Raw genomic sequence first — 26,520 nt, 5'->3', positions numbered from 1 at the left:
AAACTCTTACAAAAATACTTAAGTTAGCACAGTATATACAAATGCCCGAGGGGCACGGAAAACCATATACTCTGAAAGTGGAATGCGAAATTCCTAGCAGGTAAGTACAGTACTAATAGCTTTTGGAATCGCTAGGACTTGACTAGGGAATCGTCAGATTACTTCTAGGAGGCCTAGGGGACTCGGGTGCAGTGTGTGCACTCTCACGCGAGATGCGGACAAAAGTCTATGGTAGCTAGGAATTAGAAAGTTAGTGTTCTCGGGCGAACCCGACCTGGTGGGGAGAAAACGAAAGTAGATTCTGACCCTTGGATAGTGAGGCTATGCTGGGGCACCGAAATGCCGAAGTTACCTAGCCCAGGGGCTGCAGCTGCATAGGTCTGAAAAGACGTCGGGAATCCTCGTAGACGGACCAGGAGCCGGAAGAAAAGATGCTGGCCGGTGACCAGTGAAGAAAGTTCAGTTGGATCCAAGCCTGGATCTCGAAGATAGATGACACCTGAAAGCAGAGGGGACCAAGTTCGAGACTACTAGCCAGTAGTCAGTGGGCACCAGGAGGGCACCGGATGGTAGCCACCTCGACTAGGTGAGTGGGTGACGCTTGACTCGAAGATCTCACGGACCAGGAGGCGTTGTCGGCGACCAGGATGGAGGATCGAGCTGTCCCACGAAGATGGAAGCTGTCGGCGTCGCTGGACCCAGGATTGGGCAACAAAGCCTTGGCAAATTCAAGCCCACGCGGTGGACCTAAAATGGCGTCTGGAGTGGACCAGGAGGGTCCGGGGTGCCTCTCTTGAACAAGGAAGCAAGGGCCAGCCTGGAGCAACCAGACCAGCAGTCGTGAAGTCGTTGGGCGTCGTTCAGAAGGCCACAAGCCAGCCGGCTAGTAGCCAAACAACGCGGTGCACAGCAAACAGCAGAAGGGCCCCACGCCGATCGTGGAGATGCAGGGGGGCTGATCTTGGGTGCTGGAGCTGCGCAGGGTCGGGGCTTCTCGGACCCCAAAGCACTCACCAGTGGAGGACACGGTGGGCTTGCAGTAAAGATGTCGTGCAGTCTTGGCGATCGTCGGTCCCTTGAGGTCTCGTCGCACTCACGGTTCTCAGCTTGGCTGTAGAGGTGAGTAGAGGTCAGAGGTGCCAGGGAAGCCGGGTCTCGTCGAGCTGGGTCGTCGGATTCGTGATGAAGGACTTGCAGCAGACCGCAGTGTTCTTTAGGATGGTGCCCGCTTGATGCAGGGTGACTACTCCTTAGCCACAAGGGAGAATCTTGAAGAAGAAATCGTGAAGTCCTTTCGAAGAAAGTGGTATCTTGATTCCAAAGATGATCTAATTTTAACAGGGGGCCCGCTCCCATCTTTATACTAAAAAAGGGGGCTGACCCGGTGACTAGGTCCTGCCTATGGGTGGGACTAGGTGGGGGTGGTTACACCCCTCTGCCATGCCGGACTTCCCCAGGCCAGGGGCTGGTGTGCCCCTGGAACTGGTTCAGACCGGCCTATGCGTAGTGAGCACCGGGGTGCCATTCAGCAGTCACCTTCCTGTAAAGCCCTGCCTACCCAGGATACACAAAACCATGTCTGGGACGGTGCTAGCACCGCCCCTGACAGGAAACCCTTTGTCCAGGCTCCCCTCACTGGGAGGACTCCCAGCTGCAGGGGGTCAGACTCGTGTCTGTGGTGGCAGCATCCATTTTGTGGAGCTGAGGCTTCAGTTAACTTTAACCGGGGTTCACAGTTACATACATGTCGTGTCCCTCTAGAAGGGTGGAATGCTAACCCCGTCGCCAGAATTGGCGAGGGGTTAGTATTCCAATTCGTATGACACCTTACTCGACATGTTTTGATAAAGCAATACCAAAGATAGCATTTAACCGCGAGGATTATAATGCACTTAAAAGTATATGGTATGCGATATCATGGAACAGCTATTAGGACTTGGTTCCGCAAGCTGCAGACAGGCTCAGCTCATGCCAGAGCACCATCTCACATGATTCCAAGCACTCTGCCTTCAGGATTGTCAAGGCCTGCCATAGGAGGGACTGATAGGAATCTGTGTGTCCATTTTAGGGTTAGGTATAGGTATACTACACCTACAGCAAAGGGTGATTACACGACTTTGCCCCAGCTGTCATGCAGCCAGTTGTGTCAAATTTAGGAGGCCAGCCAGGGGTGGCATAATACATGCTGCAGCCCCTGGCAGCCCTGGGTACACCCATGCCCTGAGTTACAGGGTCTGATAGGGTGGCCCAGTACCAATTGGAAATGTACCTAGGGTACATGGAATCCATTTTAAAGAGAGAGCAGTAGGCCTGGGGTCCTGATTGGCAGGGTCCCAGGTCGACTATGTCCAAAACCAGCTAAAACACAGGGCAAAAAGTTGGGGGCAACCATAGTCAGGATGTACCTTCCTACAAGCGCCACGCCTGGCTGAGGTTAGCCAACTTCTCGGCCGATGTCCAGAACACCCTTATGGACATGCCGTTCGATGGCAGCCACCTCTTCGGTGGCAAGGCAGATAGTGCGCTGGAATGCTTTAAGGACTCCGGGGCTACTGCCAAGTCCTTGGGCCTGTCGGCCCCGCGCCAGCAATCTTCTGCCCAGCGCTCCTTTCGTGGCCTCGGAAGGGGCGCCCCACACGTCCTGCCAGCCACGGGCCGCAGACTAACATTCAGCGCGGCGGCGGACGTGGTTACCGTCACGGCGGTAGCAGGGGACAACGGCGCGGCCAGTCCACATCTACCCTGCAGCATCCGCCTCAAAGCCTTTCTAGTCCGAGCTTTCAGGCCCATTTGGCACCAGTGGGGGGGCGGGTTCGCCATCACCTCCTCCACTGGCGCACCATCACATCGGACATGTGGGTGCTGCAAATTGTCCGAAGGGGCTACTCCCTCCCCTTCGAGGCGACCCCTCCAGCCATGCCACGGCAGTACCACAGCGTGTCGGGGGATCCCTTGCAACTTCTCCTAGAGGAAGTTACGGCCCTCTTGGCCAAGGGGGCCATCGAGCGAGTTCCTGGGTCAGAAGTAGGGTGTGGTTGTTACTCCCACTACTTTCTGGTTCCCAAGAAGGGCAAAGGGGGCCTACGCCCTATCTTGGACCTGCGGAATCTCAACGGTTTTTCTGGAAGGAGAAGTTCAAGATGCTGACACTGACTCAGGTCTTAGCTGCCCTGGACCCAGGAGAGTGGATGGTAGCGTTGGACTTGCAGGCCGCTTATTTTCACATTCCTGTCCTGCCGGCCCACCGGCGCTACCTGCGGTTCACGGTAGGCTGCGAGCACTTTCAGTTTACAGTGCTCCCCTGTGGCCTTACCAGCGCCCCATGGGTGTTCACAAAAGTGATGGTGGTGGTCGCAGCTCATCTGCGCAGGTTAGGGGTTTCAGTCTTCCCCTACCTCGACGACTGGTTGTTGGAGGTGGGCTCGCTCCAGAAAGTTGTCAGCCACCTCCAGACTACGGCCGACCTCCTGCACCTGCTGGGGTTCTCCATCAATGTGCCGAAGTCACACCTGTGTCCCTCTCAGAAGCTCCTCTTCATCTGAGCGGTTCTGGACTCGGCGCAGTTTCAGGTTTATCCTCCCGAACAGCGGGTTCGGGATATTCAGGCTCTGATTCCGATCTTTAAGCCTTTATCCCGAGTCTCAGTCAGGTTGACGCTGCTGCTTCTGGGGAAGATGGCCTCCTGCATCTTTCTGGTGCATCACTCCAGGTGACGGATGCGAGCTCTGCAGTGGGACCTGAAGTTTCAGAGGGCCCAGCATCAGGGCAACTTGTCCGACCATGTCTTGATCTCGGAGGGCACTGCAAGACAGTTGCAGTGGTGGCTCACGGACTGGGATTGGGTCAGCGGCAGATCCCTCTCTTTACCCCAACCGGAGCACGTAGTTGTGACGGACGCGTCCCTCCAGGGCTGGGGGCCACATGGGAGAGGCGGAGATCAGAGGCCGTTATCCCGAGTCTCGGTAAGGTTGACACTGCGGCTTCTGGGGCTGATGGCCTCCTGCATCCTTCTGGTGCATCACTCCAGGTGACGGATGCAGGCTCTGCAGTGGGACCTGAAGTTTCAGTGGGCCCAGCATCAGGGCAACTTGTCCGACTATGTCTTGATCTCGAAGGGCGCAAGACAGTTGCAGTGGTGGCTCACGGACTGGGATTGGGTCAGTGGCAGATCCCTCTCTTTACCCCAACCGGAGCACGTACTTGTGACGGACGCGTCCCTCCAGTGCTGGGGGGCCACATGGGAGAGGCGGAGATCAGAGGCCTCTGGTCTCCGGCGGAGTCCCGGCTCCACATCAACCTTCTGGAGCTGCGGGTGATCCGGCTTGCACTGAAGGCATTTTCACCTCTGTCCGGGGGAGTGTAGTGCAGGTGTTCATGGACCACACCACCGCCATGTGGTACTGCAACAAACAGGGCGGGGTGGGGTCGTGGACCCTATGCCAGGAGGCTCTGCGCCTCTGGCAGTGGCTGAAACATCAGGGCGTGACCATGGTGGTTCAACACCTGGTAGGTTCTATGAACGCCAGGGCGGACAAACTCAGCCGTCGGTGCACGATGGATCGCGAATGGCGTCTGAACTCGGACGTGGCGCAAGGCCTCTTTCAGCAATGGGGAGAGCCTTGGTTATATCTATCCACCACAGAAGAGAATGGAATTTCCAAGGCGCACTCGTTCGGAGACGCTTTTCATCGCGAGTGGAGCTGCGGTCTGTTGTATGCCTTTCCGCCTATACCACTTCTGCCCAGAGTGCTGAAGATCAGACGTGACCGGGCCCAAGTTATCCTTGTGGCTCCGGACTGGGCACAAAGATACTGGTATCCTGAGATACTCAGCATGTCTGGCGATCCCCCGATTCGTCTGCCTCTTCAGGAGGACCTTCTGTCGCAGCTCCAGGGGATGGTCCTCCACCCGAACCTGTCCAGTCTCCAGCTCCATACTTGGAGATTGAGCGGCGAGAGTTGAGGCCATTTGACTTGCCTCCTGAAGTTTGTAATGTGATTCTGGCAGCCAGGCGTCCCTCCACAAAGTCGGTATACGCCTGCAGGTGGAGCAGATTTGTGGCATGGTGCACAGCAAAGGCTGTGGATCCACTCTCTGCCCACCTTTCTGAGGTTCTCCTCTTCCTTCTATCTCTTGCCCAGCAGGGCTCTGCTCTGGGCACTATCAAGGGCTACCTTTCTGCCCTTTCCGCCTTCTTAAGGCTACCTGATCAGCCTTCTTTGTTCAAGTCCCTGATTGTAAATAGGTTCTTGAAGGGCATCACTCATATGTTCCCCCCTGTTCCTTTCGTGATGCCCCAGTGGGATTTGAACCTGGTTCTGACTTACCTGATGCACGCTCCTTTTGAGCCGCTTCATAACTGTCCTCTCCGTCTTCTTACGCTTAAGACTGCTTTCCTGGTTGCCATCACCTCTGCCAGGAGAGTGAGTGAGCTCCAGGCTCTTTCCTCCAAGCCTCCTTTCCTTTCTGTCCATCCGGACATGGTTGTGTTGCGGACAAGACCCTCTTTCCTGCCCAAGGTAGTCACAGCCTTCCACATCGGGCAGTCCATCACCTTGCCCACCTTCTTTCTGCCTCCGCATCCCTCTAAAGAGAAAGAGCGGCTCCACCGTCTGGACCCAAAACGTGCGCTCTCATACTATCTGGATCGCACACGCCAGTTGCGAGTGGATGACCAACTCTTTGTTGGTTACGTGTGCGCTAAGAAGGGGCAGGCGGTGCACAAACGGATCATCTCACGGTGGGTCGTGTTGTGCGTCAAGGCATGCTACTCTTTGGCTAAGAAGGAGCCTCCTGTTGGGCTGAGGGCCCATTCCACTCGGGCCATGGCGGCTACTACTTGCAGGACATCTGTCAGGCAGCAACGTGGGCCTCGCTGTACACGTTCGCAAGACACTACTGCCTGGACAGCCAAGTCCGGAGGGATGGCTTCTATGGCCGTTCGGTCCTCCAGGACTTTCTGGTGTGATTATTGGTTCGCAGACCCACCACCGAGGTTGGTATTGCTGGGGTATCTATTCTAAGGTAAGGAATCTAATACTAACATGTTTCTTTCAGATGCAAAAGTAACTTACCTTCGGTAACGATATCTGTAAGAAACAGTACTTAGTATTAGATTCCTTACCGCCCCACCCATCCTCCACCGTTCTGCGACCGGATATCTAGGGTTAAGGTCTCACCCTTTCAGGGCCCTAGTTTCATGGCACCAGTGTTGGTTTTTATCACGGCTACGCGTTTCTGGTGCGGAAAAGCTATCTATAAGAACTGACGTCAGTGCGCGAGGGCGGCATCTAAGTACTCCGGCGACATCATCCCGGCGCCAACGACGACGAGCGCGGAGCCGCAAACGACGCCTACCGACGCGCAAGGGTACTGCTACACAAAAGTTTCCGGATCCAGTCTGACGCCAGGGGATAATCTAAGGTAAGGAATCTAATACTAACTACTGTTTCTTACAGATATATCGTTACCGAAGGTAAGTAACTTGTGTGTTAGCCTTGCTTCTCACTGTCACAGCTACCCAGGGTTGAGCTGAGGGTTTGTCAGACGAAACTTAAGGGTCCTAAATGCGCTGGTAGGTGTGTTATACTGTGAGGTGGCAAAAAACCATAATATAACTAGGTCACAGGTTAAACATGCACATTCCATTTTGTGGTAGTACGGTAAACGTTCTCTCTGCCTTTGAGGGCATAGAAAAAAGGGCAAAGAACTGACTTCAGCATGCCAGCGTAAAGTTGCAGCCTTGTCATCACCAGTCTGTGCAGGAGAGCTAATTAAACTTCTCTTGACCCAGTCTGGTGGTTGGCAGAGATTCAAAGGTGAGGAATTTGCAGGGAGCTTTGGAATCTCCCAGAAAGATCATTACCGACAGCAAGTAAGATTGATTTCCCAAACAAATTGGAAAAAAAGCATGGATTTTACATGAAATGCAATATCCCAATGCTGCAGGATCTGCATCGTACCCATAGCCTGTATTAGCAAATCATGTGCACATCAATAAGAAACTGTGTGCTGATTGCCAGGCCCCCTTTCCTGCCAGGCCTCCTTTGCTGTCAGTCTGCACAGAAGTCACCAATCCTCTACAGATTGATAAGTGTTGTTGTCTAGCCTTCCCTTTGCCTTAAATGGCCAGCCCCAATCTGCCTCAAAAGCTTATATACTCTACCATGTTTGTAATGTTTTTCTTTTTTCTGGCCAAATGTGTTATTTCACCCGATAGAAACCCAAGTATTATTGACAATTTCCACTGGGGCAAAACATTGTTTACATCAGCTTTGATGGAGTAAATATCACAATACATATGTAAGTATACTTTAATGTAAATGTCTGTGTACATTTCTCACAGTGCCAGTTTATTTTTTTAAATCAATTTCAATATGTTCTACTACTTAAGAACTTGCACAAGAAGAATGTATTTCTCTATCCCTGTTGAAGGTGGAAGACGTGGAAAAGTAAAAGGGCCAACATTCCGAATCTCTGGGGTTCAAGTAAACGCAAAGCTTGTCATCTCCCATGAAGAGGAGCTTGCACCTTTGCATAAATCCATTCCAGTAGATGCAGATGAAAGGAAAAGGTGATTTATTGTTGATATCTGCAATGCTTTTTTTTTCTTTTCAAATTACCCGTCTCTGTTTCTCAAGACAGTTTAACTAAATGTGTGTTGATTTTTTAAAATTAATTGCTGAGCATCGTTTTATTACATCATTTGTTACAAATACATTTGTTGAAAAAAGATTAGGAAATGAACTGGACATTTATCTATTTACATATTGTTTGATCCTAGTTGTTATATTATGGTAAAGATCAAACCATGTGACAGAGTACAGCTAACACTGTGTTGTACCCTTTCTTTAGAAACTGGATGCATGGTGTCAGTATCAATACTAGTGACATATTCTGAACTGTTGGTATTGAGACTAAATAATAAAAGAAAAATATGTTTTTTTAGGTCGAAGCCTGCGTTGCAGTGCATGCGCTGTCGCTGGCGAGAGTTCTTGTTAGCAAGAAGGGGCATGAAACCACACCCCTTCTTCCATTGGCCGGCCTCGCCAAACGGAGGCCTGCCACTGGACAAAGCCCGTGTGCGGATGATTTGTCCGGCTGTAATCCTGCCTCTTGAGGACTGGGTGACGTGACTTACGGTGTCGCAAGCGTATTTTCTAAAATATCGCCATGGCAACCATGAGTCAGGTCACCAGTCCGGGAGGGTCGGGATTCATTATCGCGTTTCCGGCTATTTTATTTATTTATTTTTTGCCTTTTGGCAGTCATTCCTGCGCGTTCCTTGGCGGTGGAGGAGGTAGGGAAGAGGCAGTGCTTGTTTCACAGCGCCACGGAGTTACCAAATGGGCCACATGCGCTGGCGGCTTCTCTCGACATGGAGTCCAGAGCACTGCAAGTGTTTATTGCAATAACACAGGAGGTAGTAACAATTAGAGATGAGGTGTGTGTTTGGTGGGAGTATAGCAAAGTGGTGTTAACATGAGATACTGAGGTCCCGTACACGGTTTATATTTTTGTACGCATGAGGTGGGAGGTTTCCACAGTATTCCCGAATGAGAAGTGAGTGCATTGTATGTGCACAGCTGTCCCCGCACTTCAAGATGGGAGGGGTCATTGTCTACAGGAAGCCCGAGAAACACATGGACCGACCCGAGTATGTCTGTTCATAGCGCAGAAAAGGCAATTTCTTTATCCCGAAGCGCTAGAGAAGTAACACTTGCACGCTTTCTTGTTTGATTTTTTTTCACTGGAAGTCCGAAACTGCATAGTTTGTATTCTTTGATAAAACCAAACGAAAACGACTGGGAATGTTTGTCTTCGCTGCCCACTTCCGCTGTATTATCTGTTGCAACGCAATAACTCTTTGTGCCTGCACCGTAGGAAGAAAAGAATGCAAGAGACGAACCTGTAACAAAAATATGCTGTTGTGTTCGTTTGTTGTGTTATTTTGAGGAGGGGTTTCTTAGTGGATAGTGGGGATGTCAAGTTTTTGCAACAAAGCAATGCGTGCCACACTCCCTGGTGAACATTTCACCAGATCTATCACCATTGTATTTTGGTGAAGGCATATGGAGTTCGAACTACTACGGAAACATTTCTAGTTGCTTTTGAAACTGGTAATTTGTTCTTTATGTAACTAATTGAACGTGCCTCATTATTTAACATGGTTAATTGTAAAATTCTGTTTCAATTTCTAAAAGCCTATTTTCTACAAACTACATAAACCATTAGGGACTGGTCCTCTGGGATTACCGTCAGGGCTCGAAAAAGTCACTGCTGGGCGCTGTGTCGATTTTTCTCAAAGATGGCTCAGGTAGCATGGAGACACGGCCTAACATACACCCGAAACACACCCAATGAGAAGTAAAAAAGAGAAAAAAATGTTTTGCAGCATGAATCTTTCTGGATTCACTATTCTGTGCATTATTCCGCGGTCTTGTGGTTGGGTCCGGAATCGTAGTCTTTTCTTTGTTTTTTATTTTTATTTTATTTTTTTCGTAGCCCAGGTGGGCGTCGACGTCCCACTTTTTGGTGTATTTCCGGTGACGTCGGCACGGTTCCTGCGGAAGCACCCACTCTTGGACGCCATCTTCAGATTCTTTTTTCCGTGGTTGGGTCTGGATCGTTCCCGAGAGGGCTCCAGACATTTTTGCAGAAAAAGAAGAAAAAACGCAGTTTTTGGACGAAAAAAATTGGAGAAGACTTCAGGAGACTAAATCATCGAGAAGATCGACGAAAGAGGGAAGAGAGTTCCAGAACTTCGATTTTCCATCGAGGAATGCGAGCGCAGGGGGCCCCCTGAACGCATGAGATGTATAAGACTCCTTTCAAGTTCTGCGCGAATTGCCACCACAAGTACGCACAGAAGGACCAGCACCCGGTTTGCAACCTCTGCCTACCGGTAGAGCACGAGAGCAGCGACTGCTCCGCCTTTACGCCGAAAACTCTTCGAGTTCGAGCGAGACAGAGAGTAGCCAACGCCACGATGCAAGGCAAGGGCCAGCCTCCATCCCTTCGTGACCTGGGTCTATCTTCAGACGAAGAAGACCACCACAATGCCGCAGACGAAGACGACGGCTACACGGTCGTAGAGACCGATATTACGAAGACTCCAAAGAAGGTAGGAGACTCTACGGCCCCTAAAGCCCGGAGAGACCAAGAGTCTCGAAAGATCGAGGGAAAATCCTCGAAAGCGCCGGCACCGAAAGCTTCGACGCCCGCACCTAAACACAGGCTCAGCGGATCCTCTGAGAAGGACTCCCCGCCGCCGAGAGCTGAAGAACAGCTAAAGCCGTCGAAAAACGTTTCCGAAAAGGAACGTCCGACGCCGAGGGAGAAGGACCCGAAAAAGGCCCCAGCGTGGACGCCGAAGATAAGCTCGGCGCCGAATCTTTTGACGCCGAAAATTTGTTCTACGGCGAAGAGATCGGCCGACCCATTAGACGCAGATCTGGCTGCTGAAATGGAGAAGAAGAAGAGGCGTCTCAAAGCAAAAATAGAAAACATCCTGCAACGAAAAAAGGATTTTGACGCCAGGATGAAAGACTACATAATCCCGACCAAGCACAAGCCACAGGTGCATGAGGTGGTCGAGGAGGAAGAGGATGAAGTCGAGGAACAGTCTGGGAATGTCGAAACATTCGACGAACCGGACGTAGACGAGATTTTCAACTACTATGAGGACGACGACCGCAGGACACTCCTGGGTTCGGCGACCTCGGAAAGCCAGGAGATCGACTGGCAGGATGTCGACACAGAGTCCCGAAGAAAGCGTCGACACTTATCCTTCGAGGCCTTCGCCGCCAGATGACATTGGCGTGTACAACACGGTCACCTGGAATGCAGCGGCTGTCTTCAAGGTGAAACTCGACGAAGAGCAGCAGAAGGCTGACTTTCTCCTCGAGACATTGCTCCCCACACAGACCAAGAGCCAGTACCTGCCAATGCTAGAAAGTGTCATGGCACAAGGGAAAGAAGCCTTCAGGGAGCCGGCTACTTGCAAGGCAGTCACCCCAAGGACTGAAAAGAAGTACAAACATTCATCCAAGGACCCAGCCTATATCCAGGGCACGGTCTCAGCAGACTCAATCATTGCTGCCACAGCAAGGAAAAGGGCTAATGTGTCTACTACCTCAGGACCACCTCCAGACAAGGAGAGCAAGAGGATGGACTTGGTAGGGAGAAAAATTGAAAGGAATGCTGTGATGCTCTGGCGAATGGCCAGTTCTAAAGCACTACTAAACAGACATCAGTACCAAATCATGGAGGAACTGGGCAAGTTGATGAAAGACATGCCTCAGGAATTCAGAGAGAGAGCTGAAAACCTAGTCGAAGAGGGGAAGAATGTGGCAAACTCTTGCATCAAGACAGCTCTGGACGGAGCGGACACCTCCAGTAGGCTCATGATGATGGGCATCACTGAAAGAAGACAAGCCTGGCTCAGGGTGTCAGGCTTCAAGCCAGAGGTACAACACAGCATACTGAACACCCTGTTCAACGGACTGACCTTGTTCGGGGCCCCAGTAGACGAAAAGCTCAACCAACTAAAGAAGGACAATGAAACAGCAAGGTCCATGGGGGCATTGCAGTTCAGAGGGTCCAAAAGAGACACCCTATCACGAAGGCCCAACGGCAGGGGTGGGAACCAGCCAGGAACATCGCACCAGGCGTTCCAACAATCCCACCAGACGAAGAACCAAACACAGCAAGGCCAGCAAAAGCAGTCCTGGCAATACCAGCAGAGGGGCCAGCCCTTTCGCAGGAGAGGCAATGGACGGGGCCAGAATAGGAGGGGAGGTCAGCAACCCCCCACCAAGTGACTTGGTCAGGCAACATGTGCCCACCCAAATAAGAACTCCCAGGGTGAGGCACGACAACAGCACACAGGGGTCAGGCTCACTAATTACCTGCGGGCATGTGAGACCAGTGGGAGGAAGACTAAAACATTACTTCCAGGAGTGGAGGAAAATAACTTCAGACAAATGGGTTCTAAACATCATGCAGTTCGGATACTGCATAGAACTGGAAAAGAAACCAACAAGCAGAAAGCCAAAGAGAATACAACTGGCAAAGAAAGAGCTGCAGCTACTCCAAATGGAAGTGGGAGAGCTCCTGCAAAAACAAGCCATAGAACCAGTACCTCTGTGTTAACAACAAGGACCCCCTGATGTGGATCAATATCCTGGGACAGGGTAAACAATATATGCAAAATAACACTCCCAGGCATACATCTAAAGTAACTGCACAATAGATTAAGCAAACAAACTAGTTCAGTTTAGAAAATATACATTTTTAATTTGATTAAAAAGGGATGATAAAAATCAGTGCATTGATACAAAATGATAAAATGACATTATAGTGATACATGTGTATTCACAAAAAAAGGGTTAAAAAGAGATTAGATGGTATCCGGTCGACGCGTTTCGACATAAAGACTATGCCTTCATCAGGACTTTTACCATCAAGTTTCTGTAAAAGAGATCATAATAATGTTTTACTTTTTTAGCCTCCTACCGTGAAACAATATCACAGAACTAGTTACATGTTTGCTACAACATTCTATTGGCAGATCATTATCAAATTTATGATGTACCGCTTTTAATAAAGAGAACAAATATATATTTTCTAAACTGAACTAGTTTGTTTGCTTAATCTATTGTGCAGTTACTTTAGATGTATGCCTGGGAGTGTTATTTTGCATAGATATAGAACCAGTACCTTACAGAGAAAGGAACAGAGGGGAGTATTCTACGCATTTCCTGGTGCCAAAGGTAGACGAAACAATGAGACCCATCCTGGACCTAAGGTTCTTAAACAAATTCATAAGCACGCAAAAGTTCAAAATAACATCCCTGCAAGAGGTGCTCTCTCAATTGCAAAAAGGAGACTTCATGGTCACCATAGACCTAAAGTATGCCTACCTGCACATACCAATGAACAGAAGTCACAAACATCTGCTCAGATTCGCCATAGGGGAACACCACTATCAGTTCACAACCCTAGCGTTCAGTCTAAAGTCGGCACCAAGGGTCTTCACAAAGTGCCTAGCAACAGTCGCAGCACACCTAAGAAGGGAGGGAATACACGTATACCCTTACCTGGACGACTGGCTAATAAAAGCAAGGTCATACCAGATATGCAAGAAGCATGCACAGAGAGTGACAAGAACACTGATGGACCTGGGATTCTCCATACACTGGGGGAAATCCTCAATGGAACCAGAACAAATAAAGATCTTCCTGGGAGCTCAGATCGACACCGTACAGACCAGGGTGTTCCCAAGCGAGAAGAGGCAGTTGCACTGGTGAAGGAGACGAAACTCTACCAGAGGGGGCAAGCTCGGACAGTGAGAACAGCAAGCAAGATCATGGGCATGATGACATCATGCATTCACCTAGTGCCAAATGTGCGGCTGCACATGAGACCCTTGCAGGAGTGGTTACAAGGGCAATGGTCACAAGCAACAGGGCGTTGGGAGGATCTAGTGGTTGTAACGCACACAGTGCAGAAAGAAATGGCATGGTGGAACATGGAGAACCTGACAAGGGGAAAGCCTCTAATGCCGCCAACGGTGACCATCACCACAGATGCATCCCAGAAGGGATGGGAGGTCACATGGAGAAACTCAAAGTGAGGGGTCTGTGGACACCAGCAGATGCGATAAAGCACATCAATTTCCTGGAGTTGAAGACAGTTTTCCTTGCTATAAAAGCCTTTCAGACAAAACTGTACAACCAGAGGGTGTTGATCCAGACGGACAACACTACAGCAATGTTCTACATCAACAAGCAAGGTGGAACACAATCGGCCACGCTCTCGAAGCTGGCGCAGGAGATATGGACTTGGGCCATCCCTCTCAACATAGACCTGCTAGCCATTCATCTGCCAGGAAAGGACAACATAGAAGCAGATTGGCTCAGCAGACAGACATTGGCAACCCACGAATGGGAGCTCAATGCACAGGAGACAAAGGCTGTTCGACAGGTGGGGGACACCGCTGGTGGACCTATTTGGAACACGCCAAAATGCAAAATGCAGAAGCTTCGCATCCAGGCGGCCCAGGGAGGGGTCCCTGGGGAATGCCCTATGGATAGACTGGTCGAGGACATTTGCTTACACTTTTCCCCCGATACCACTGATTCACAAGGTCCTCAGCAAGTGCAGAGCGAGCAACATGACACTGATACTGGTCGCACCACAGTGGGCCAGGCAGACCTGGTATTCGCAGATCATGGAGATGGCATAGAGCGCACCCCACAGATTCGGAATGAGAAAGGACCTGCTCACCATGCAAAACAGGCAGGTGCTACACCCAGAGCCAGAGAGCCTGAGCCTGGTAGCGTGGCTCCTGAGGACATAGAATTTGCGCATCTGAAACTACCAGAGAGCACCGTGAGGGTACTTCGGGAAGCACGGAGGCCCAGCACGCGAAAGTGCTATGTATCAAAATGGAAGAGATTCACTCTATGGTGCAGGACAGAGAAGCTGCACAATAAGATGCAAAGAGACTCAACAGTACTTAGATACCTCACGCACCTACTAGACAAGAAACTAAGCTCATCCTCCTTGAGAGTTCACTTAGCAGCAATAGTCGCTTACACAAGAGGGGAGACGTGTAAGAGTTTCTTCACCTCACAAGTGGTTAAAAGATTCCTAGAAGGATCAAAAAGGATTGCGCCTCCAAAGAGGGTGCCACCACCTGCATGAAACCTTACCCTGGTACTAACAGAACTGATGAAACATCCTTTCGAACCAATTCACAAAGCATCCCTAGAGAGGCTAACCATGAAAACAGCTTTCCTGGTAGCAATCACCTCGCTGCGCAGGGTAAGCGAACTGCAGGCATTAACGTTACAGGAACCCTACATCCAAATTCACAATGATAGGGTGGTAATGAGAACAGACCCACACTTCATGCCGAAGGTGGTGTAAGGGTTCCACATGAATCAAACTATACAAATACCAAGTTTCTTCCAGAAACCGACAACAAGCGCTGAGCGAGCTCTTACCACCCTAGACGCCAGAAGGGCTGTCATGCACTACATTGAAAGGACAAAGGATCACAGGAAAACAAAGCAATTCTTTGTTTCCTACGCAAAGAGCCTCATGGGAAAACCAGTAACTAAAGGAACAATTGCGAGATGGATCGCACAGACGATACAATTCTGCCACAAACAGGCAGGGGAAGAACTGGCAGGGGGGACACAGGCCCACTCTACCAGGAAAAAGGGAGCTACAATAGCTTTCCTGGCCAACACACCCATTCAGGACATATGCCTGGCGGCAACATGGGCTTCAGTGCACACGTTCACGAAGCACTACTGCGTGGATATACAGATGAACAAGAAAGCACAAGTCGGACAAAAGGTGCTTCAACACATATTCAATAACCAACGATCATGTTCCACCCAGCCGCCACAAAAATGAGAAACCGCTACAAAGTCTATGCAGAGCATAGTGAATCCAGAAAGATGCACGCTGCAAAATGAATAGTTTCTTACCTGTCGGTGTAGTTTTGCAGCTTGAAGATCTTTCTGGATTCACTAGCGAACCCACCCACCTCCGCCAGAAAAATGAGGCTGGAGAGGAAGGGGGTTGAAAACATGGATTACTACTTGAACAAACAAACCTTGAAGGTTAAAGCGGTGAATGACTTACTAGAACATTGCCATTACTTCGGTAACAGACCAAACACGAGAAAAAAGAATCCGAAGATGGCGCCCAAGAGTGGGTGCTTCCGCAGGAAGCGTGCCGACGTCACCCAAAATACACCAAAAAGTGGGACGTCGACGCCCACCTGGGCTACGAAAAAAAGAAAAAACAAAGAAAAGACTACGATTCCGGACCCAACCACAAGACCGCGGAATAATGCACAGCATAGTGAATCCAGAAAGATCTTCAAGCTGCAAAACTACACCGACAGGTAAGAAACTATTCGTTTTTCATCAGCAGTGTTGAAAGGATACACTTTACATAACAACCCTTGTGCTGACTAAAGTTAAGTCCGTTAAATGACAAGGAAGGGCTGGTATGTCCGGTCGGTTCCGGTCGCTCTTACGTCTCCAATAATGTCCCTGGCATTCTGTGTGACGTCTGAATTGAAGCCGATCTGAGGCGGTAGCAAAGCTTTTCCAAGAATATAATCAGACGGTCTGCTTATATTCTTGGAAAAGATTTGCTACCACCTTGGATCTGCTTCGCTGTGCTAATTCTACGTGAAGTGGGCGCCATCCTTCATCAAAAGGATTCTCACAAATCAGTCACTTTAACAAAGTAAAAACACATTTTTCACACCGTACCCAATACAAGGCAGTTAATCAATAATGAATTGCTTAATAGGTCTTAGACTAGAAGGTGAATGGCTATCGACCCTGTTCCTGCATCTCCATCTTCAGACAGCCCTCCTCAGCACCGCCGCAGCCTGCTGCACCCCCTGCCCTCTGAACTTTTGCCCACGCGGATAGTTTTTTCCTTGTTTAACTCGTACAACCTCCACCGCGTTTTCTGGAAAACGCCTGGCGGGCAAGCAAATGCACCAGCGGTTCTCTCTAGGTACAAAATGTTCATGCTGGACATTTGAAACTTTGCACACAACTGATGTAATATACCATAAAGGGCACCTGGATCACACACTGTAGCAAATAATACAGCCAGGGAATGCTGCAAGTATATATATGTGTATGTGTATGTACTCACATTTCACAATGAATATTGGCTACTTTTCTAAACAAAAAAAAAACACAAAAAAAACTAAGGTAGGTAAAAAAAGACTTTGTCATTTACAACGCCAATAGCTGAAAAGCTTGCCAATGTGAGACCTATTACATTGCAAATGCTTGTTCTTGTGATCTCCTGGGTTGAAGGGCCAGTAACTAGCTCTGCTGTGTAACCTTAAACAATGCCTAATGACACGTCTCTTTTTGTAAATAGGTGTACTGGCATTTTTATGCCTACCAAAAAGTTATAGTTGCCTACTTCATAGTGTAGTTGCATTTTGCAGTGTGAGGTTGCATCTCCACCTTGCATTGGAAAATAATGAACTTGGCATAATTGACAGGTAGACCACAGACCTTACTATATGGATTTAGAATCTCCTTTAATCTGATAGAGACCTCTAGACTCAGATTCCTTACCTTAGAATATTCATTAGGCTTCAAACCGTATCTGGAAATGTTCAAAATCCATAAGGAGCATTTGATCGCTGATCTCGATAAGTTTATTATTATTTTTTTTACATTTGTATGGCACGCAGCTACCCAAAAAGGGTTTCCTGGCGCCTTTGGCATATTGTTAAACAAAAGGTATATGCTGGGCATGGTTTTAGCACAGTTGTTTCTGGAAAAGCCAGGTTTTTACATTTTTCCGGAAGCTAGCGTAGTTTTCCTCTTTCCGGATATGTAGGGGCAGTGTGTTCCACAGTATAGGCCCTCTGAAAGAAAACGATCTTCCGCCAGTTCTTTGCAATTTAAATCTGGGAACAGCGAAATTAGCTGCAGTTTGGGAGCGCAGGTTTCTTGTTGGAAAGTAGGGGGTAGCTAACGCTTGTAGATAGGTTGGTGCCGTTTTGGATTTGATCTTAAACATATAGCTCAGGGTTTTGAAACTGATCCGGTGTTCAATCCTGAGCCAATGTAGATTGTTCAGGTATTTTGATACTCTTGCAGATTTTGGTATCCTGCACAGGAGTCTTGCGGCTGAATTTTTGATCATTTGGAGTCGCTTGATGACTGCTCGGTTTGAACTCAGGTAGAGGATATTGCCGTAGTCGATACGCGATGTTATTAGTGCGTTGACTACGGTCTTTTGTGTGGCAGGGGTCAGCATCCATGTAATGTTTTTCAGTTATTTTATTATGGTGAAGCATAGGCCTGCGACTTTGTTTGCCTGCTGTTTCATTGACAGTGCATTATCAATGATGACTCCTAGATTTCTTACCTGGGTTGCTGGAGAGGGAAGATTTCCCAACTCCGGGGGCCAATGGGAGGAGTTCCAGAGCTCCTTTTTTTTCCTAGTAGGAGGATTTCGGTTTTATCACCGTTTAATTTCAGCTGGTTGGTGGTCATCCAGTTGAAAATTTTCTGGATTCCAATTTTGAGGAGAGAAGGAGCTGTGGGATTTGACTCTGATAGTGAGAAAATAATTTGGGAGTCGTCTGCGTAGGTCATTAGTGTTAGGCCTACGCAGTCCGCTAGGTCGGCCAGTGGTCTGAGATACAGATTAAAAAACAGCGGGCTCAGGATGGAGCCCTGTGGTACTCCATGTGGGGCGTAAAAAGTGTCTGAGCAGGCAAGGCTGGATTTGATCTGGAAGGTCCTCTCGGTAAGAAAGGACTTAATCTACTGTAGGGCATCACTGCTAATGCCGTTTCTCTCTAGTGTGGCCGGGAGAATTTTGTGAGATATGGTATCAAACGCCGCACTCAGATCTAATAGAATGAGTGCGTCCGTTTGTCCGTCATCCAGGAGTTTCCTGATGTTTTCCGTGACGCCCAGCAGAGCGGTCTCCGTGGAGTATCCTGCTCTGAAGCCTGATTGTGAAGGATGGAGGAGGTAGTTTTCCTCGGCGAAGAGGGTGAGGGCAGAGTGTATATGACTTTCCATGAGTTTGGAGAAGGCTGGGAGCAGAGATATTGGTCGATAGTTTGTTAGGACAGTGGGGTCCGCTGAGGGTTTTTTCAGGAGTGGGGTTACCATTGCGTGTTTCCAACTTGATGGGACTGTGGAGGATTTGAGGGATGCATTTAGCATGTCTGCTATAATGGTCAGGGGGGTGGTGTCAAGTTGTTTTAGAATACTCACGGGAAGAGGATCACGAGGGGAACCTGATGAAATGGATTTCGAGGAGGATTTTAGGGAGTCCATGGTTATAAGGGGCCATTTCTCAAGGGTGTTCGGTTTGTCCGGTAACACAGGGACATCATCCTGTGGGCATTTGTCATTAGGTCTAGAGCTGATGTTAAGGAGGATTTTTTCTATTTTTTCATTAAAAAATGTAGCAAGGTCTTGACATTGATTTTTATTTAAAGGGCGAGTTGTTGCAGTTGTTTGAGCACCTACTAGGTCCTTTACTGTGTTGAATAGGGTTTTTGCTTTGTTTGTAGCATTGTTTATGGTGTTGGCCACATAAAGGGCCCGAGCCTTGATGCATGAAGAGTGGTACGCGTTTCTGGCTTTGTGGTATATTATCTTTTTTTCTTGATTGTATTCTTTGCGCCATTGCCTTTCCAGGGTTTTACATTTTGATTTTTCAATTTTAAGAAGTTTATTGAACCAGGGGGCTGGGGAACGATGGAAGTTTCTTTTTGCCTGAGTTAGAGGGAGGCATTCATTGGCTGCATTTTCTAGCCACAGGTTAGTGGCTTCGGCTAGACTTTCCACATTCTGGTCGTGAGAGGGTGTACTATTTGTTAATGCTTGATTCAGTTTTTCTATGTCAAGGAGTTTACAGTTTCTCATGGAGTTTGCTGGCCATGCTGTATTTTGAGGGGAGTATGTTCGATTTAGGCAAAAGCTGAGGAGGTGGTGGTCTGACCAACATAAGGGGCTGGTTTGAGTCCATTTTAATTCAGGGATATTGGTAAATATGGGGTCTAATAGGTGTCCTGCCTTATGCGTGGGTCCTGAATTGAGAAGTGATAGGTTGAGAGCCGTTAGGTCGTCAATTAAAATACAGCATGCCACGTTTGTTGAGTCCTCAAGATGCAGATTTAAGTCCCCTAGTAGTGTAAAGTTTTTGTAGTCTAACAGAAATGGAGTGATATAGTTTGCTAGGTTGGCTGTCCAAGTATTGGCATTCCCAGGAGGTCTGTATATTAGGAGTCCAGAGAAAGTGAAGTTGGGGTTAAGGGTGATTCGAAAAGAAGCTGCTTCACAGTCAGGAATGTTTACTGGGAGCATATTGCAGGTAAGATCTTTGCGAAATATAATTGCAATACCTCCACCTACTTGGCCCTGCCTGTCTCTTCTTACGATGGCATAGTTTGCTGGGAGGGCAGTTGCTACATCCGGGCCGGAGCTTTCATGTAGCCATGTTTCCGTGAGGAAGAGAGCACTAGGTGTTTCTTCTAGTAGAAGGGTGAGGATGTAGAGTTTATGTTCTGTTCCAAACATTCAGTAGTTGTGAACAACGCACGATGATCTATGCTATTGCATGCCAACATGTTAATAGTGTGCTTTACAGTTTAAACTTAAGCAATAAATATATGTATATTGTTTGTTTTAATAGCATGCAAACATCAATAATGTAATCCCAAGTATTTAAGGGCATCTTACAAAAATGTGTTTGCCAATGTGTAGATACGTCCCTGCTTGACCTGTCCTAATTGTTGCTAGTCTACAGAGATTTCCATTCAGTTTCTCCCAACAGCATTGTATCTGTGAGATACTGTGTTGCTCACATACAGTAGTATTGTAAAATACATGAAAGAACAAAATATTTTTTAACATTAAGAAGTATGAGCAGAGCAATATTTGAAGGAACTTTTCATTCATTACTTGAGTATACCTTGATTGGGAAAAGTTAAAGACCCTTCAGGTCCTTATTGAAGTTGCAACAGTGGATTCCCTGTAAAATCAAGGTTACAACACATTCACTGAGTTAATACGGTTCACATACAACAGGTTTTAAAAGATATTTTGATTCAGTGGTCCAGAGCTGACACTGCCTCCACAAATCTGCTTGTCAACATTTTGCCTCTCCAATAATATCGGTGATTGGATTCAAACTAGCATGCTGTAAATTAATACGGGAAATTGGATGAGGTGCATTGATAAGGGGAGCGCATTGCTTCCGGTACAACCATGCTCATGTTGGTGGAGGAAATTTTCAGACAGGTAACCTTCTCACGACAGTTCATTAACCATATTTTCACATTTGAAATTGTCAGGGGAGCAAGCAACTTGACAAATTCAAGTGGGAGGCCATTGGGGCTAGGCAGCTTGCTCGAATACATATAAACAGCGCCTGTGCCAGGTTCTCCAGTTTCACTGGCACCTTGACAGCTTCATGATTCACCAGATACAGGCACTGCAACTGAAAAGCACAAATAAGCTCTTTGTTAGGTCTTGGGTCTTCACGGGAGTGTGCCACGTAAAGCTGTTCGTAATGGCAAATTTGGCTACAATCTCTATCCCTAGTGACCAGTTCTCCGAATGAATTGCACGCTGTGGATACCAGTCAGCAGTCCTCATCTGACATAGCAAGGCAACAGAACAGTTTGCCTACTTTATCTGTGGATTAGTATGTATGTATGTATGTATGTTCGAGGCATGTGGGCTGCTGAATTCATATGTGTGCATAGATCGCCGCCTAGTGTTGGGTCCGGATGATTGCACATTGTTGTCCTGGAAGAGTCTTCGAAGTATCACGAGATAGGTGGCTCCTCCCCTGGACTACAGTGCGCATGGGCATCCTCTCCATTCCCAGATTGTTTTTTTCTACCATTGGGTTCGGATGTATATTTGTTAACTCAAGTTCGGAATCGATAGAAAACTTTATATTTGGCCAAAAGACCTTTAGGTATCGTCTGTATTGCCTTTGCGATCAGTGCCGAGTACTCGTTCCAGCTCAATTCTCGAGCCAGACGTCAAAAAGAGTCGGCTGGCTATTCAGCTCCAAAGGCCGTGTCGACGCCAGAGGCCTTATCCACGATCGATGATGTCCTGTTTGCAACTCCAAGTATCCTCACATCGATGTCCACCCAGTGTGCAACAAGTGCCTGTCTCCGGATCACGATGAAGCCAGCTGTATGGCTTGTTCTCGGTTCCGGTCCAAGAAAACACTTCGCCTTCGACGCGCGGCGCGGAAGGAAGCCCAGCAGACAGCGCCTGACCCGGTGAACATCTTCGATGCTGAGGAAGATGAGGGGGTTGAGCAGGAGGTTCAAAAGAACCAATCAGATCCTGCATCAGAGCTTGACTCCAGGCATGACGCAGAGGATGAGGAGATTGTCGAAAGATGAAGACGTCGTCGACGAGGTAGGAGACGACGAGGAGGCCTTTGGGGCCGTGGAAGATAGCTCGAGCGAGGAGCTAGGCCCAACCGTTGGTATGGGGGCCGAGACTGAAACACTCAATAAGGCTCAGGTCGAGGGATCGCCACAAGGCCTTACCCAAGATCAAGCGCATAGTTCTACAGCCTCGGTTCCAGGCCTGGCTACGGACAATTCAAAAGAGCCATCGGTTGATCGATCGAAATCGAAACAAAAAACTTTGGTAACCACAAAACCGAAAGCATCGGAATCGAAAAAGAAACCGAAAGTACAACTTACTTTGATCAGATCGAAGGCTTCTGAACCATCGGCTCCGACGAAACAAAAGAGTGCTATCGACCCGGAAAGGTCGCTAAAGGGTGTCGAGCCAAAGGCCGGGGCACCGAAGAAAAAGGTCAAGGACATCGACCCGAAGAAGTCTGCGCCGAAGACCGTAGACACAAACAAGGGACTCGAAACACAGAACGTTATCGATCCTAAGCGTCGACTCGACAAAGCAAAGGTCAGCAAAGACCTCGAGCCCAAAACAAGCAGTGGCTCTAAGGACCCCGTCAAGTCGACACAACCATCCACCTATTTTTCAAAGCAGGTGTCTGACTCGCTGCAGCGCATTAAGGAGAAAGCTATAGCTGTCGGACCGAAGGCCACTCCACCCCCAAAGACAGTCAGCAAGACTCCGAAGGCGTCGACACCGATTAAGTTTATACTGCCGCCGCCAGTGACACCTAAAGCGTTCGCCCCAAAGACGGGCATTGAAGCGGCCAAGAAGGTGTCCATGGGGCAAAAGCCTATAACTACTGAAGAGGCCACAAAGCATCGACAGCCTCTGCAGGAAGATCAGTTGAGGCAATTCATCGACGCTGAGACTGGTAGACTTTCCATTTCAAGCGAAAGATCGTCGCAGAACAGCCTAAGGAGTCGTATAAAATTCCATTAAAGAAAAAATGGGATTCTGCAACATCACCTCTTCTTTTTGAACCTCTACAACAATATGGACAAGAACCAGCTCCTTTTTCACCCACACATTCAGATGTGGATGTAGGGGATAATGACAATGAGGATTACAATGATCCTGTAGACACTGATCCAGAAGACCACACTGAGCCCTGGGCAGACACTGTTGACCCAGGGGAGCCACAACATGCCCCTGACAGTCATACCTATGCTGTTAAAACCTCACCTACAGAAGACACGGCTGCGTTTAACACACTTATTGAGAGGGCAGCAAAAAATCACGATGTCCAACTCCATGCTGACCCTATTGAAGAGGATTTTTTATTTGACACCTTCTCAACCTCAGAGAGAACTGTCAAGACTCTACCCATGCTAAAAGGTGTCCTGAAACACGCTGGAGACATCTTTAAGGAGACCACAAGGGCAAGAGTGGTAAACCCCGGGATTGAAAAAAAATACAAACCAGCACCTGTGGACCCTACATATATCAGGGGACAGTTGCCATTGGACTCTCTAGTTGTTTCAAATGCTCATAAGAGAGCGAACTCGCAGACCACGGGTGATGCTCCTCCCCCTGACAAGGAATCTAAAGTGCTAGAAGCACTGCGCTTTATCTCCTACTGGACTACTATGCTATAATGTCAATTAGCGCCGGGAAACCCTCACGGGTAGCTGTTCGCGCTCTACAAGATTAATAATAAATAAATAAATAAATAAAAGAAGCCTCAGGGAAAAGGGTGGCAGCTCAAGTGGCCAATGTCTGGCGAATCTCCAACACACAGGCACTCTTAGCAAGATACAACATGGCTCATTATGATACACTTGAGACCCTGTTACAACACTTGCCAGATGAGTACAAGGAAGCAGCAGAAATGCTTATACAAGAAAGAAAACTTATATCCAATGCATCTATTAAGTGTGCGCGAGACGCAGCTGATACTGCAGCCAGGGCGATTAATACAAGCGTTATGTTACGAAGACACGCCTGGCTGAGAATCCCCGGCTTCAAGCCTGAGATACAAACCACCATACTCAATCAGCCAGTTAACCCTGATTACTTATTTGGCCCAGAAGTGGATACCACCTTAGAAAAAATTAAAAAGGACAGAGAGACTGCAAAGTCTATGGGGGCTCTACAGTCGCAGCAGTTCAGGGGTGGTTCTTTTCGTCGCTCCAACAATAGAGGAGCTTCCAGAGGCCAGGTGTCCCAGCAGACACAATACAGTAAAGGAGGCACGCAGACCACCTACAACAAGAACAATAGGGGTGGCTATCGTGGAAACAGCACCAAGGGCAGAGGTCGTGGAAACAACAACTCCCGATCCTCTGCCACTAACAAACCGTGACGTCTTGTCACTACCCCTCGACCATATAACACCGGTCGGGGGGAGACTACAACAGTTCCTGCCGGTCTGGAAATCCATCACTACAGACAGGTGGGTGAGGCAGCTTATCCAATATGGTTATTGTCTGGAGTTAACATCCACTCCACCCAACATACCCCCAAGACACCGTCCTATGTCCGCAGAGCATATACAGTTATTGCAGCAAGAGGTAGTCAGCATGCTGCAAAAAGGAGCCATAGAGCTCGGGCCTGTAGAACAAAGATGTACAGGGGTGTACTCGCTGTACTTCTTGATCCCAAAAAAGGACGGGTCCCTCAGACCCATACTGGGCCTCAGGCCCCTAAACCAATACATCTTGTCAGAACATTTTCACATGCTCACATTACAGCAGGTTCTACCGTTACTCAGTCAGGGAGATTTCCTTGCAACACTAGATCTAAAAGATGCATATTTCCATATACCGGTACACCAGTCACACAGAAAATATCTCAGATTTACCATTCAGGATCAGCATTATCAGTTCAAAGTCCTCCCTTTCGGAGTAGCAACAGCACCCAGGGTGTTTACCAAGTGCCTAGCGACAGTGGCTGCACACCTACGGAGACAGAACGTTCACATCTACCCTTATCTGGACGACTGGCTTATCCAAGCAAAGTCGGCCCAGCAATGTGCCACCCACATGTCCCACACCATTCAGCATTATCAGTTCAAAGTCCTCCCTTTCGGAGTAGCAACAGCACCCAGGGTGTTTACCAAGTGCCTAGCGACAGTGGCTGCACACCTACGGAGACAGAACGTTCACATCTACCCTTATCTGGACGACTGGCTTATCCAAGCAAAGTCGGCCCAGCAATGTGCCACCCACATGTCCCACACCATTTACCTTCTTCACAGTCTGGGGTTTTCACTGAATTATCCAAAGTCCCACCTTCAGCCCACCCACATACGGCAGTACTTGGGCGCGACAATACACACTCTGGCAGCCAAAGCACAGCCAAATTCAGTGAGGATCAACAGCATGCAATTGCTGATACAGAAATTCTAACCACAACACTCGCTTCCAGCACGAGTGTTCATGCAGTTGATAGGCATGATGGCCTCCTGCATCTTCATAGTCCTGCACGCGAGACTACATATGCGTCCGCTTCAGGAGTGCTTAGCACGTCAGTGGAATCAGGCTCACGGACAATTGAAAGACCTAGTGTTGGTGACCGGTCGCGCATACAGCTCTCTGCATTGGTGGAACCCACAAAACCTTTGCAGGGGCCGACCGTTCCAAGAGCCTGTACCACAGATAATACTGACGATGGACGCATCTCTCCAGGGATGGGGAGCTCATGTACTCCACTACACAGTGCTGGGACTATGGACAACACAGCAGAAAAAGATGCACATCAACCTTCTGGAACTAATGGCAATCTTCATGGCAATAAAAGCATTCAAAGTACATTTGTGCAACAAAGTAGTGTTGATCCGGATGGACAACATGACTGCCATGTACTACATACAGAAGCAGGGAGGTACACACTCTCCATAGTTGTCTCATCTGGCTCAGAGAATGTGGAAGTGGGCCTTTCAGAGAAACATCTTCCTCATGGCAGAACACCTCCCAGGCAAGGACAATCAGATGGCGGACCTGATCAGCAGGCACAGCCACCAGATGCACGAGTGGGAGATACATCCATCAGTACTCCAACCGTACTTCCAGCAGTGGGGTCATCCAGAGATAGACCTATTCGCCACAAGGGAAAACGCAAAATGCCAAAGCTTTGCCGCCAGGTTCCCACATCCACAGTCGCAGGGAACTGCGATATGGATGAACTGGTCAGGCATATTTGTGTACTTTTTTCCCCCAGCACCCCTAATACCGCTAGTGGCACGCAAACGGAGGCAACAATCGATGACTCTCATCCTGGTTGCTCCAACGTGGGCACGCCAACCATGGTACACCATGTTTCTAGAACTCTCCGTGGTACCTCATCAAAGGCTACAACTCACACCCAGACTTTTGACGCAGAACCATGGCGACATTCAGCATCCACATCCGCAACAGCTCAACCTAGCGATCTGGCTCCTGAGGTCTTAGAATTTGGCTACCTCAACCTGCCTCCTGACTGTATGGATATCATAAAGGAGGCAAGGAGGCCCACAACTAGAGCATATTATGCGGCGAAATGGAAGCGATTCGTCATTTATTGTACCAATAACGACATTAATCAGCTAGATGCA

At 48.5% G+C, this 26,520-nt stretch overlaps 1 protein-coding gene across 1 annotated transcript in view; it reads left to right on the top strand.

Annotated features, from left to right (window-relative positions):
- Positions 1-26,520, top strand: part of CHD1 (chromodomain helicase DNA binding protein 1) — a 1,544,591-nt gene that overhangs the window by 1,083,271 nt on the left and 434,800 nt on the right. The window contains exon 27 of the mRNA XM_086960963.1: positions 7,435-7,573. Coding sequence (XP_086817089.1) covers positions 7,435-7,573 — 139 coding nt within the window. The remainder of the gene's footprint in view (positions 1-7,434; positions 7,574-26,520) is intronic.

Source organism: Lissotriton vulgaris, chromosome 3_1 (genome assembly GCF_964263255.1).
Source record: "Lissotriton vulgaris chromosome 3_1, aLisVul1.2, whole genome shotgun sequence".
Lineage (NCBI taxonomy): Eukaryota > Metazoa > Chordata > Amphibia > Caudata > Salamandridae > Lissotriton > Lissotriton vulgaris.
This window is presented reverse-complemented; position numbering and strand designations above follow the sequence as displayed.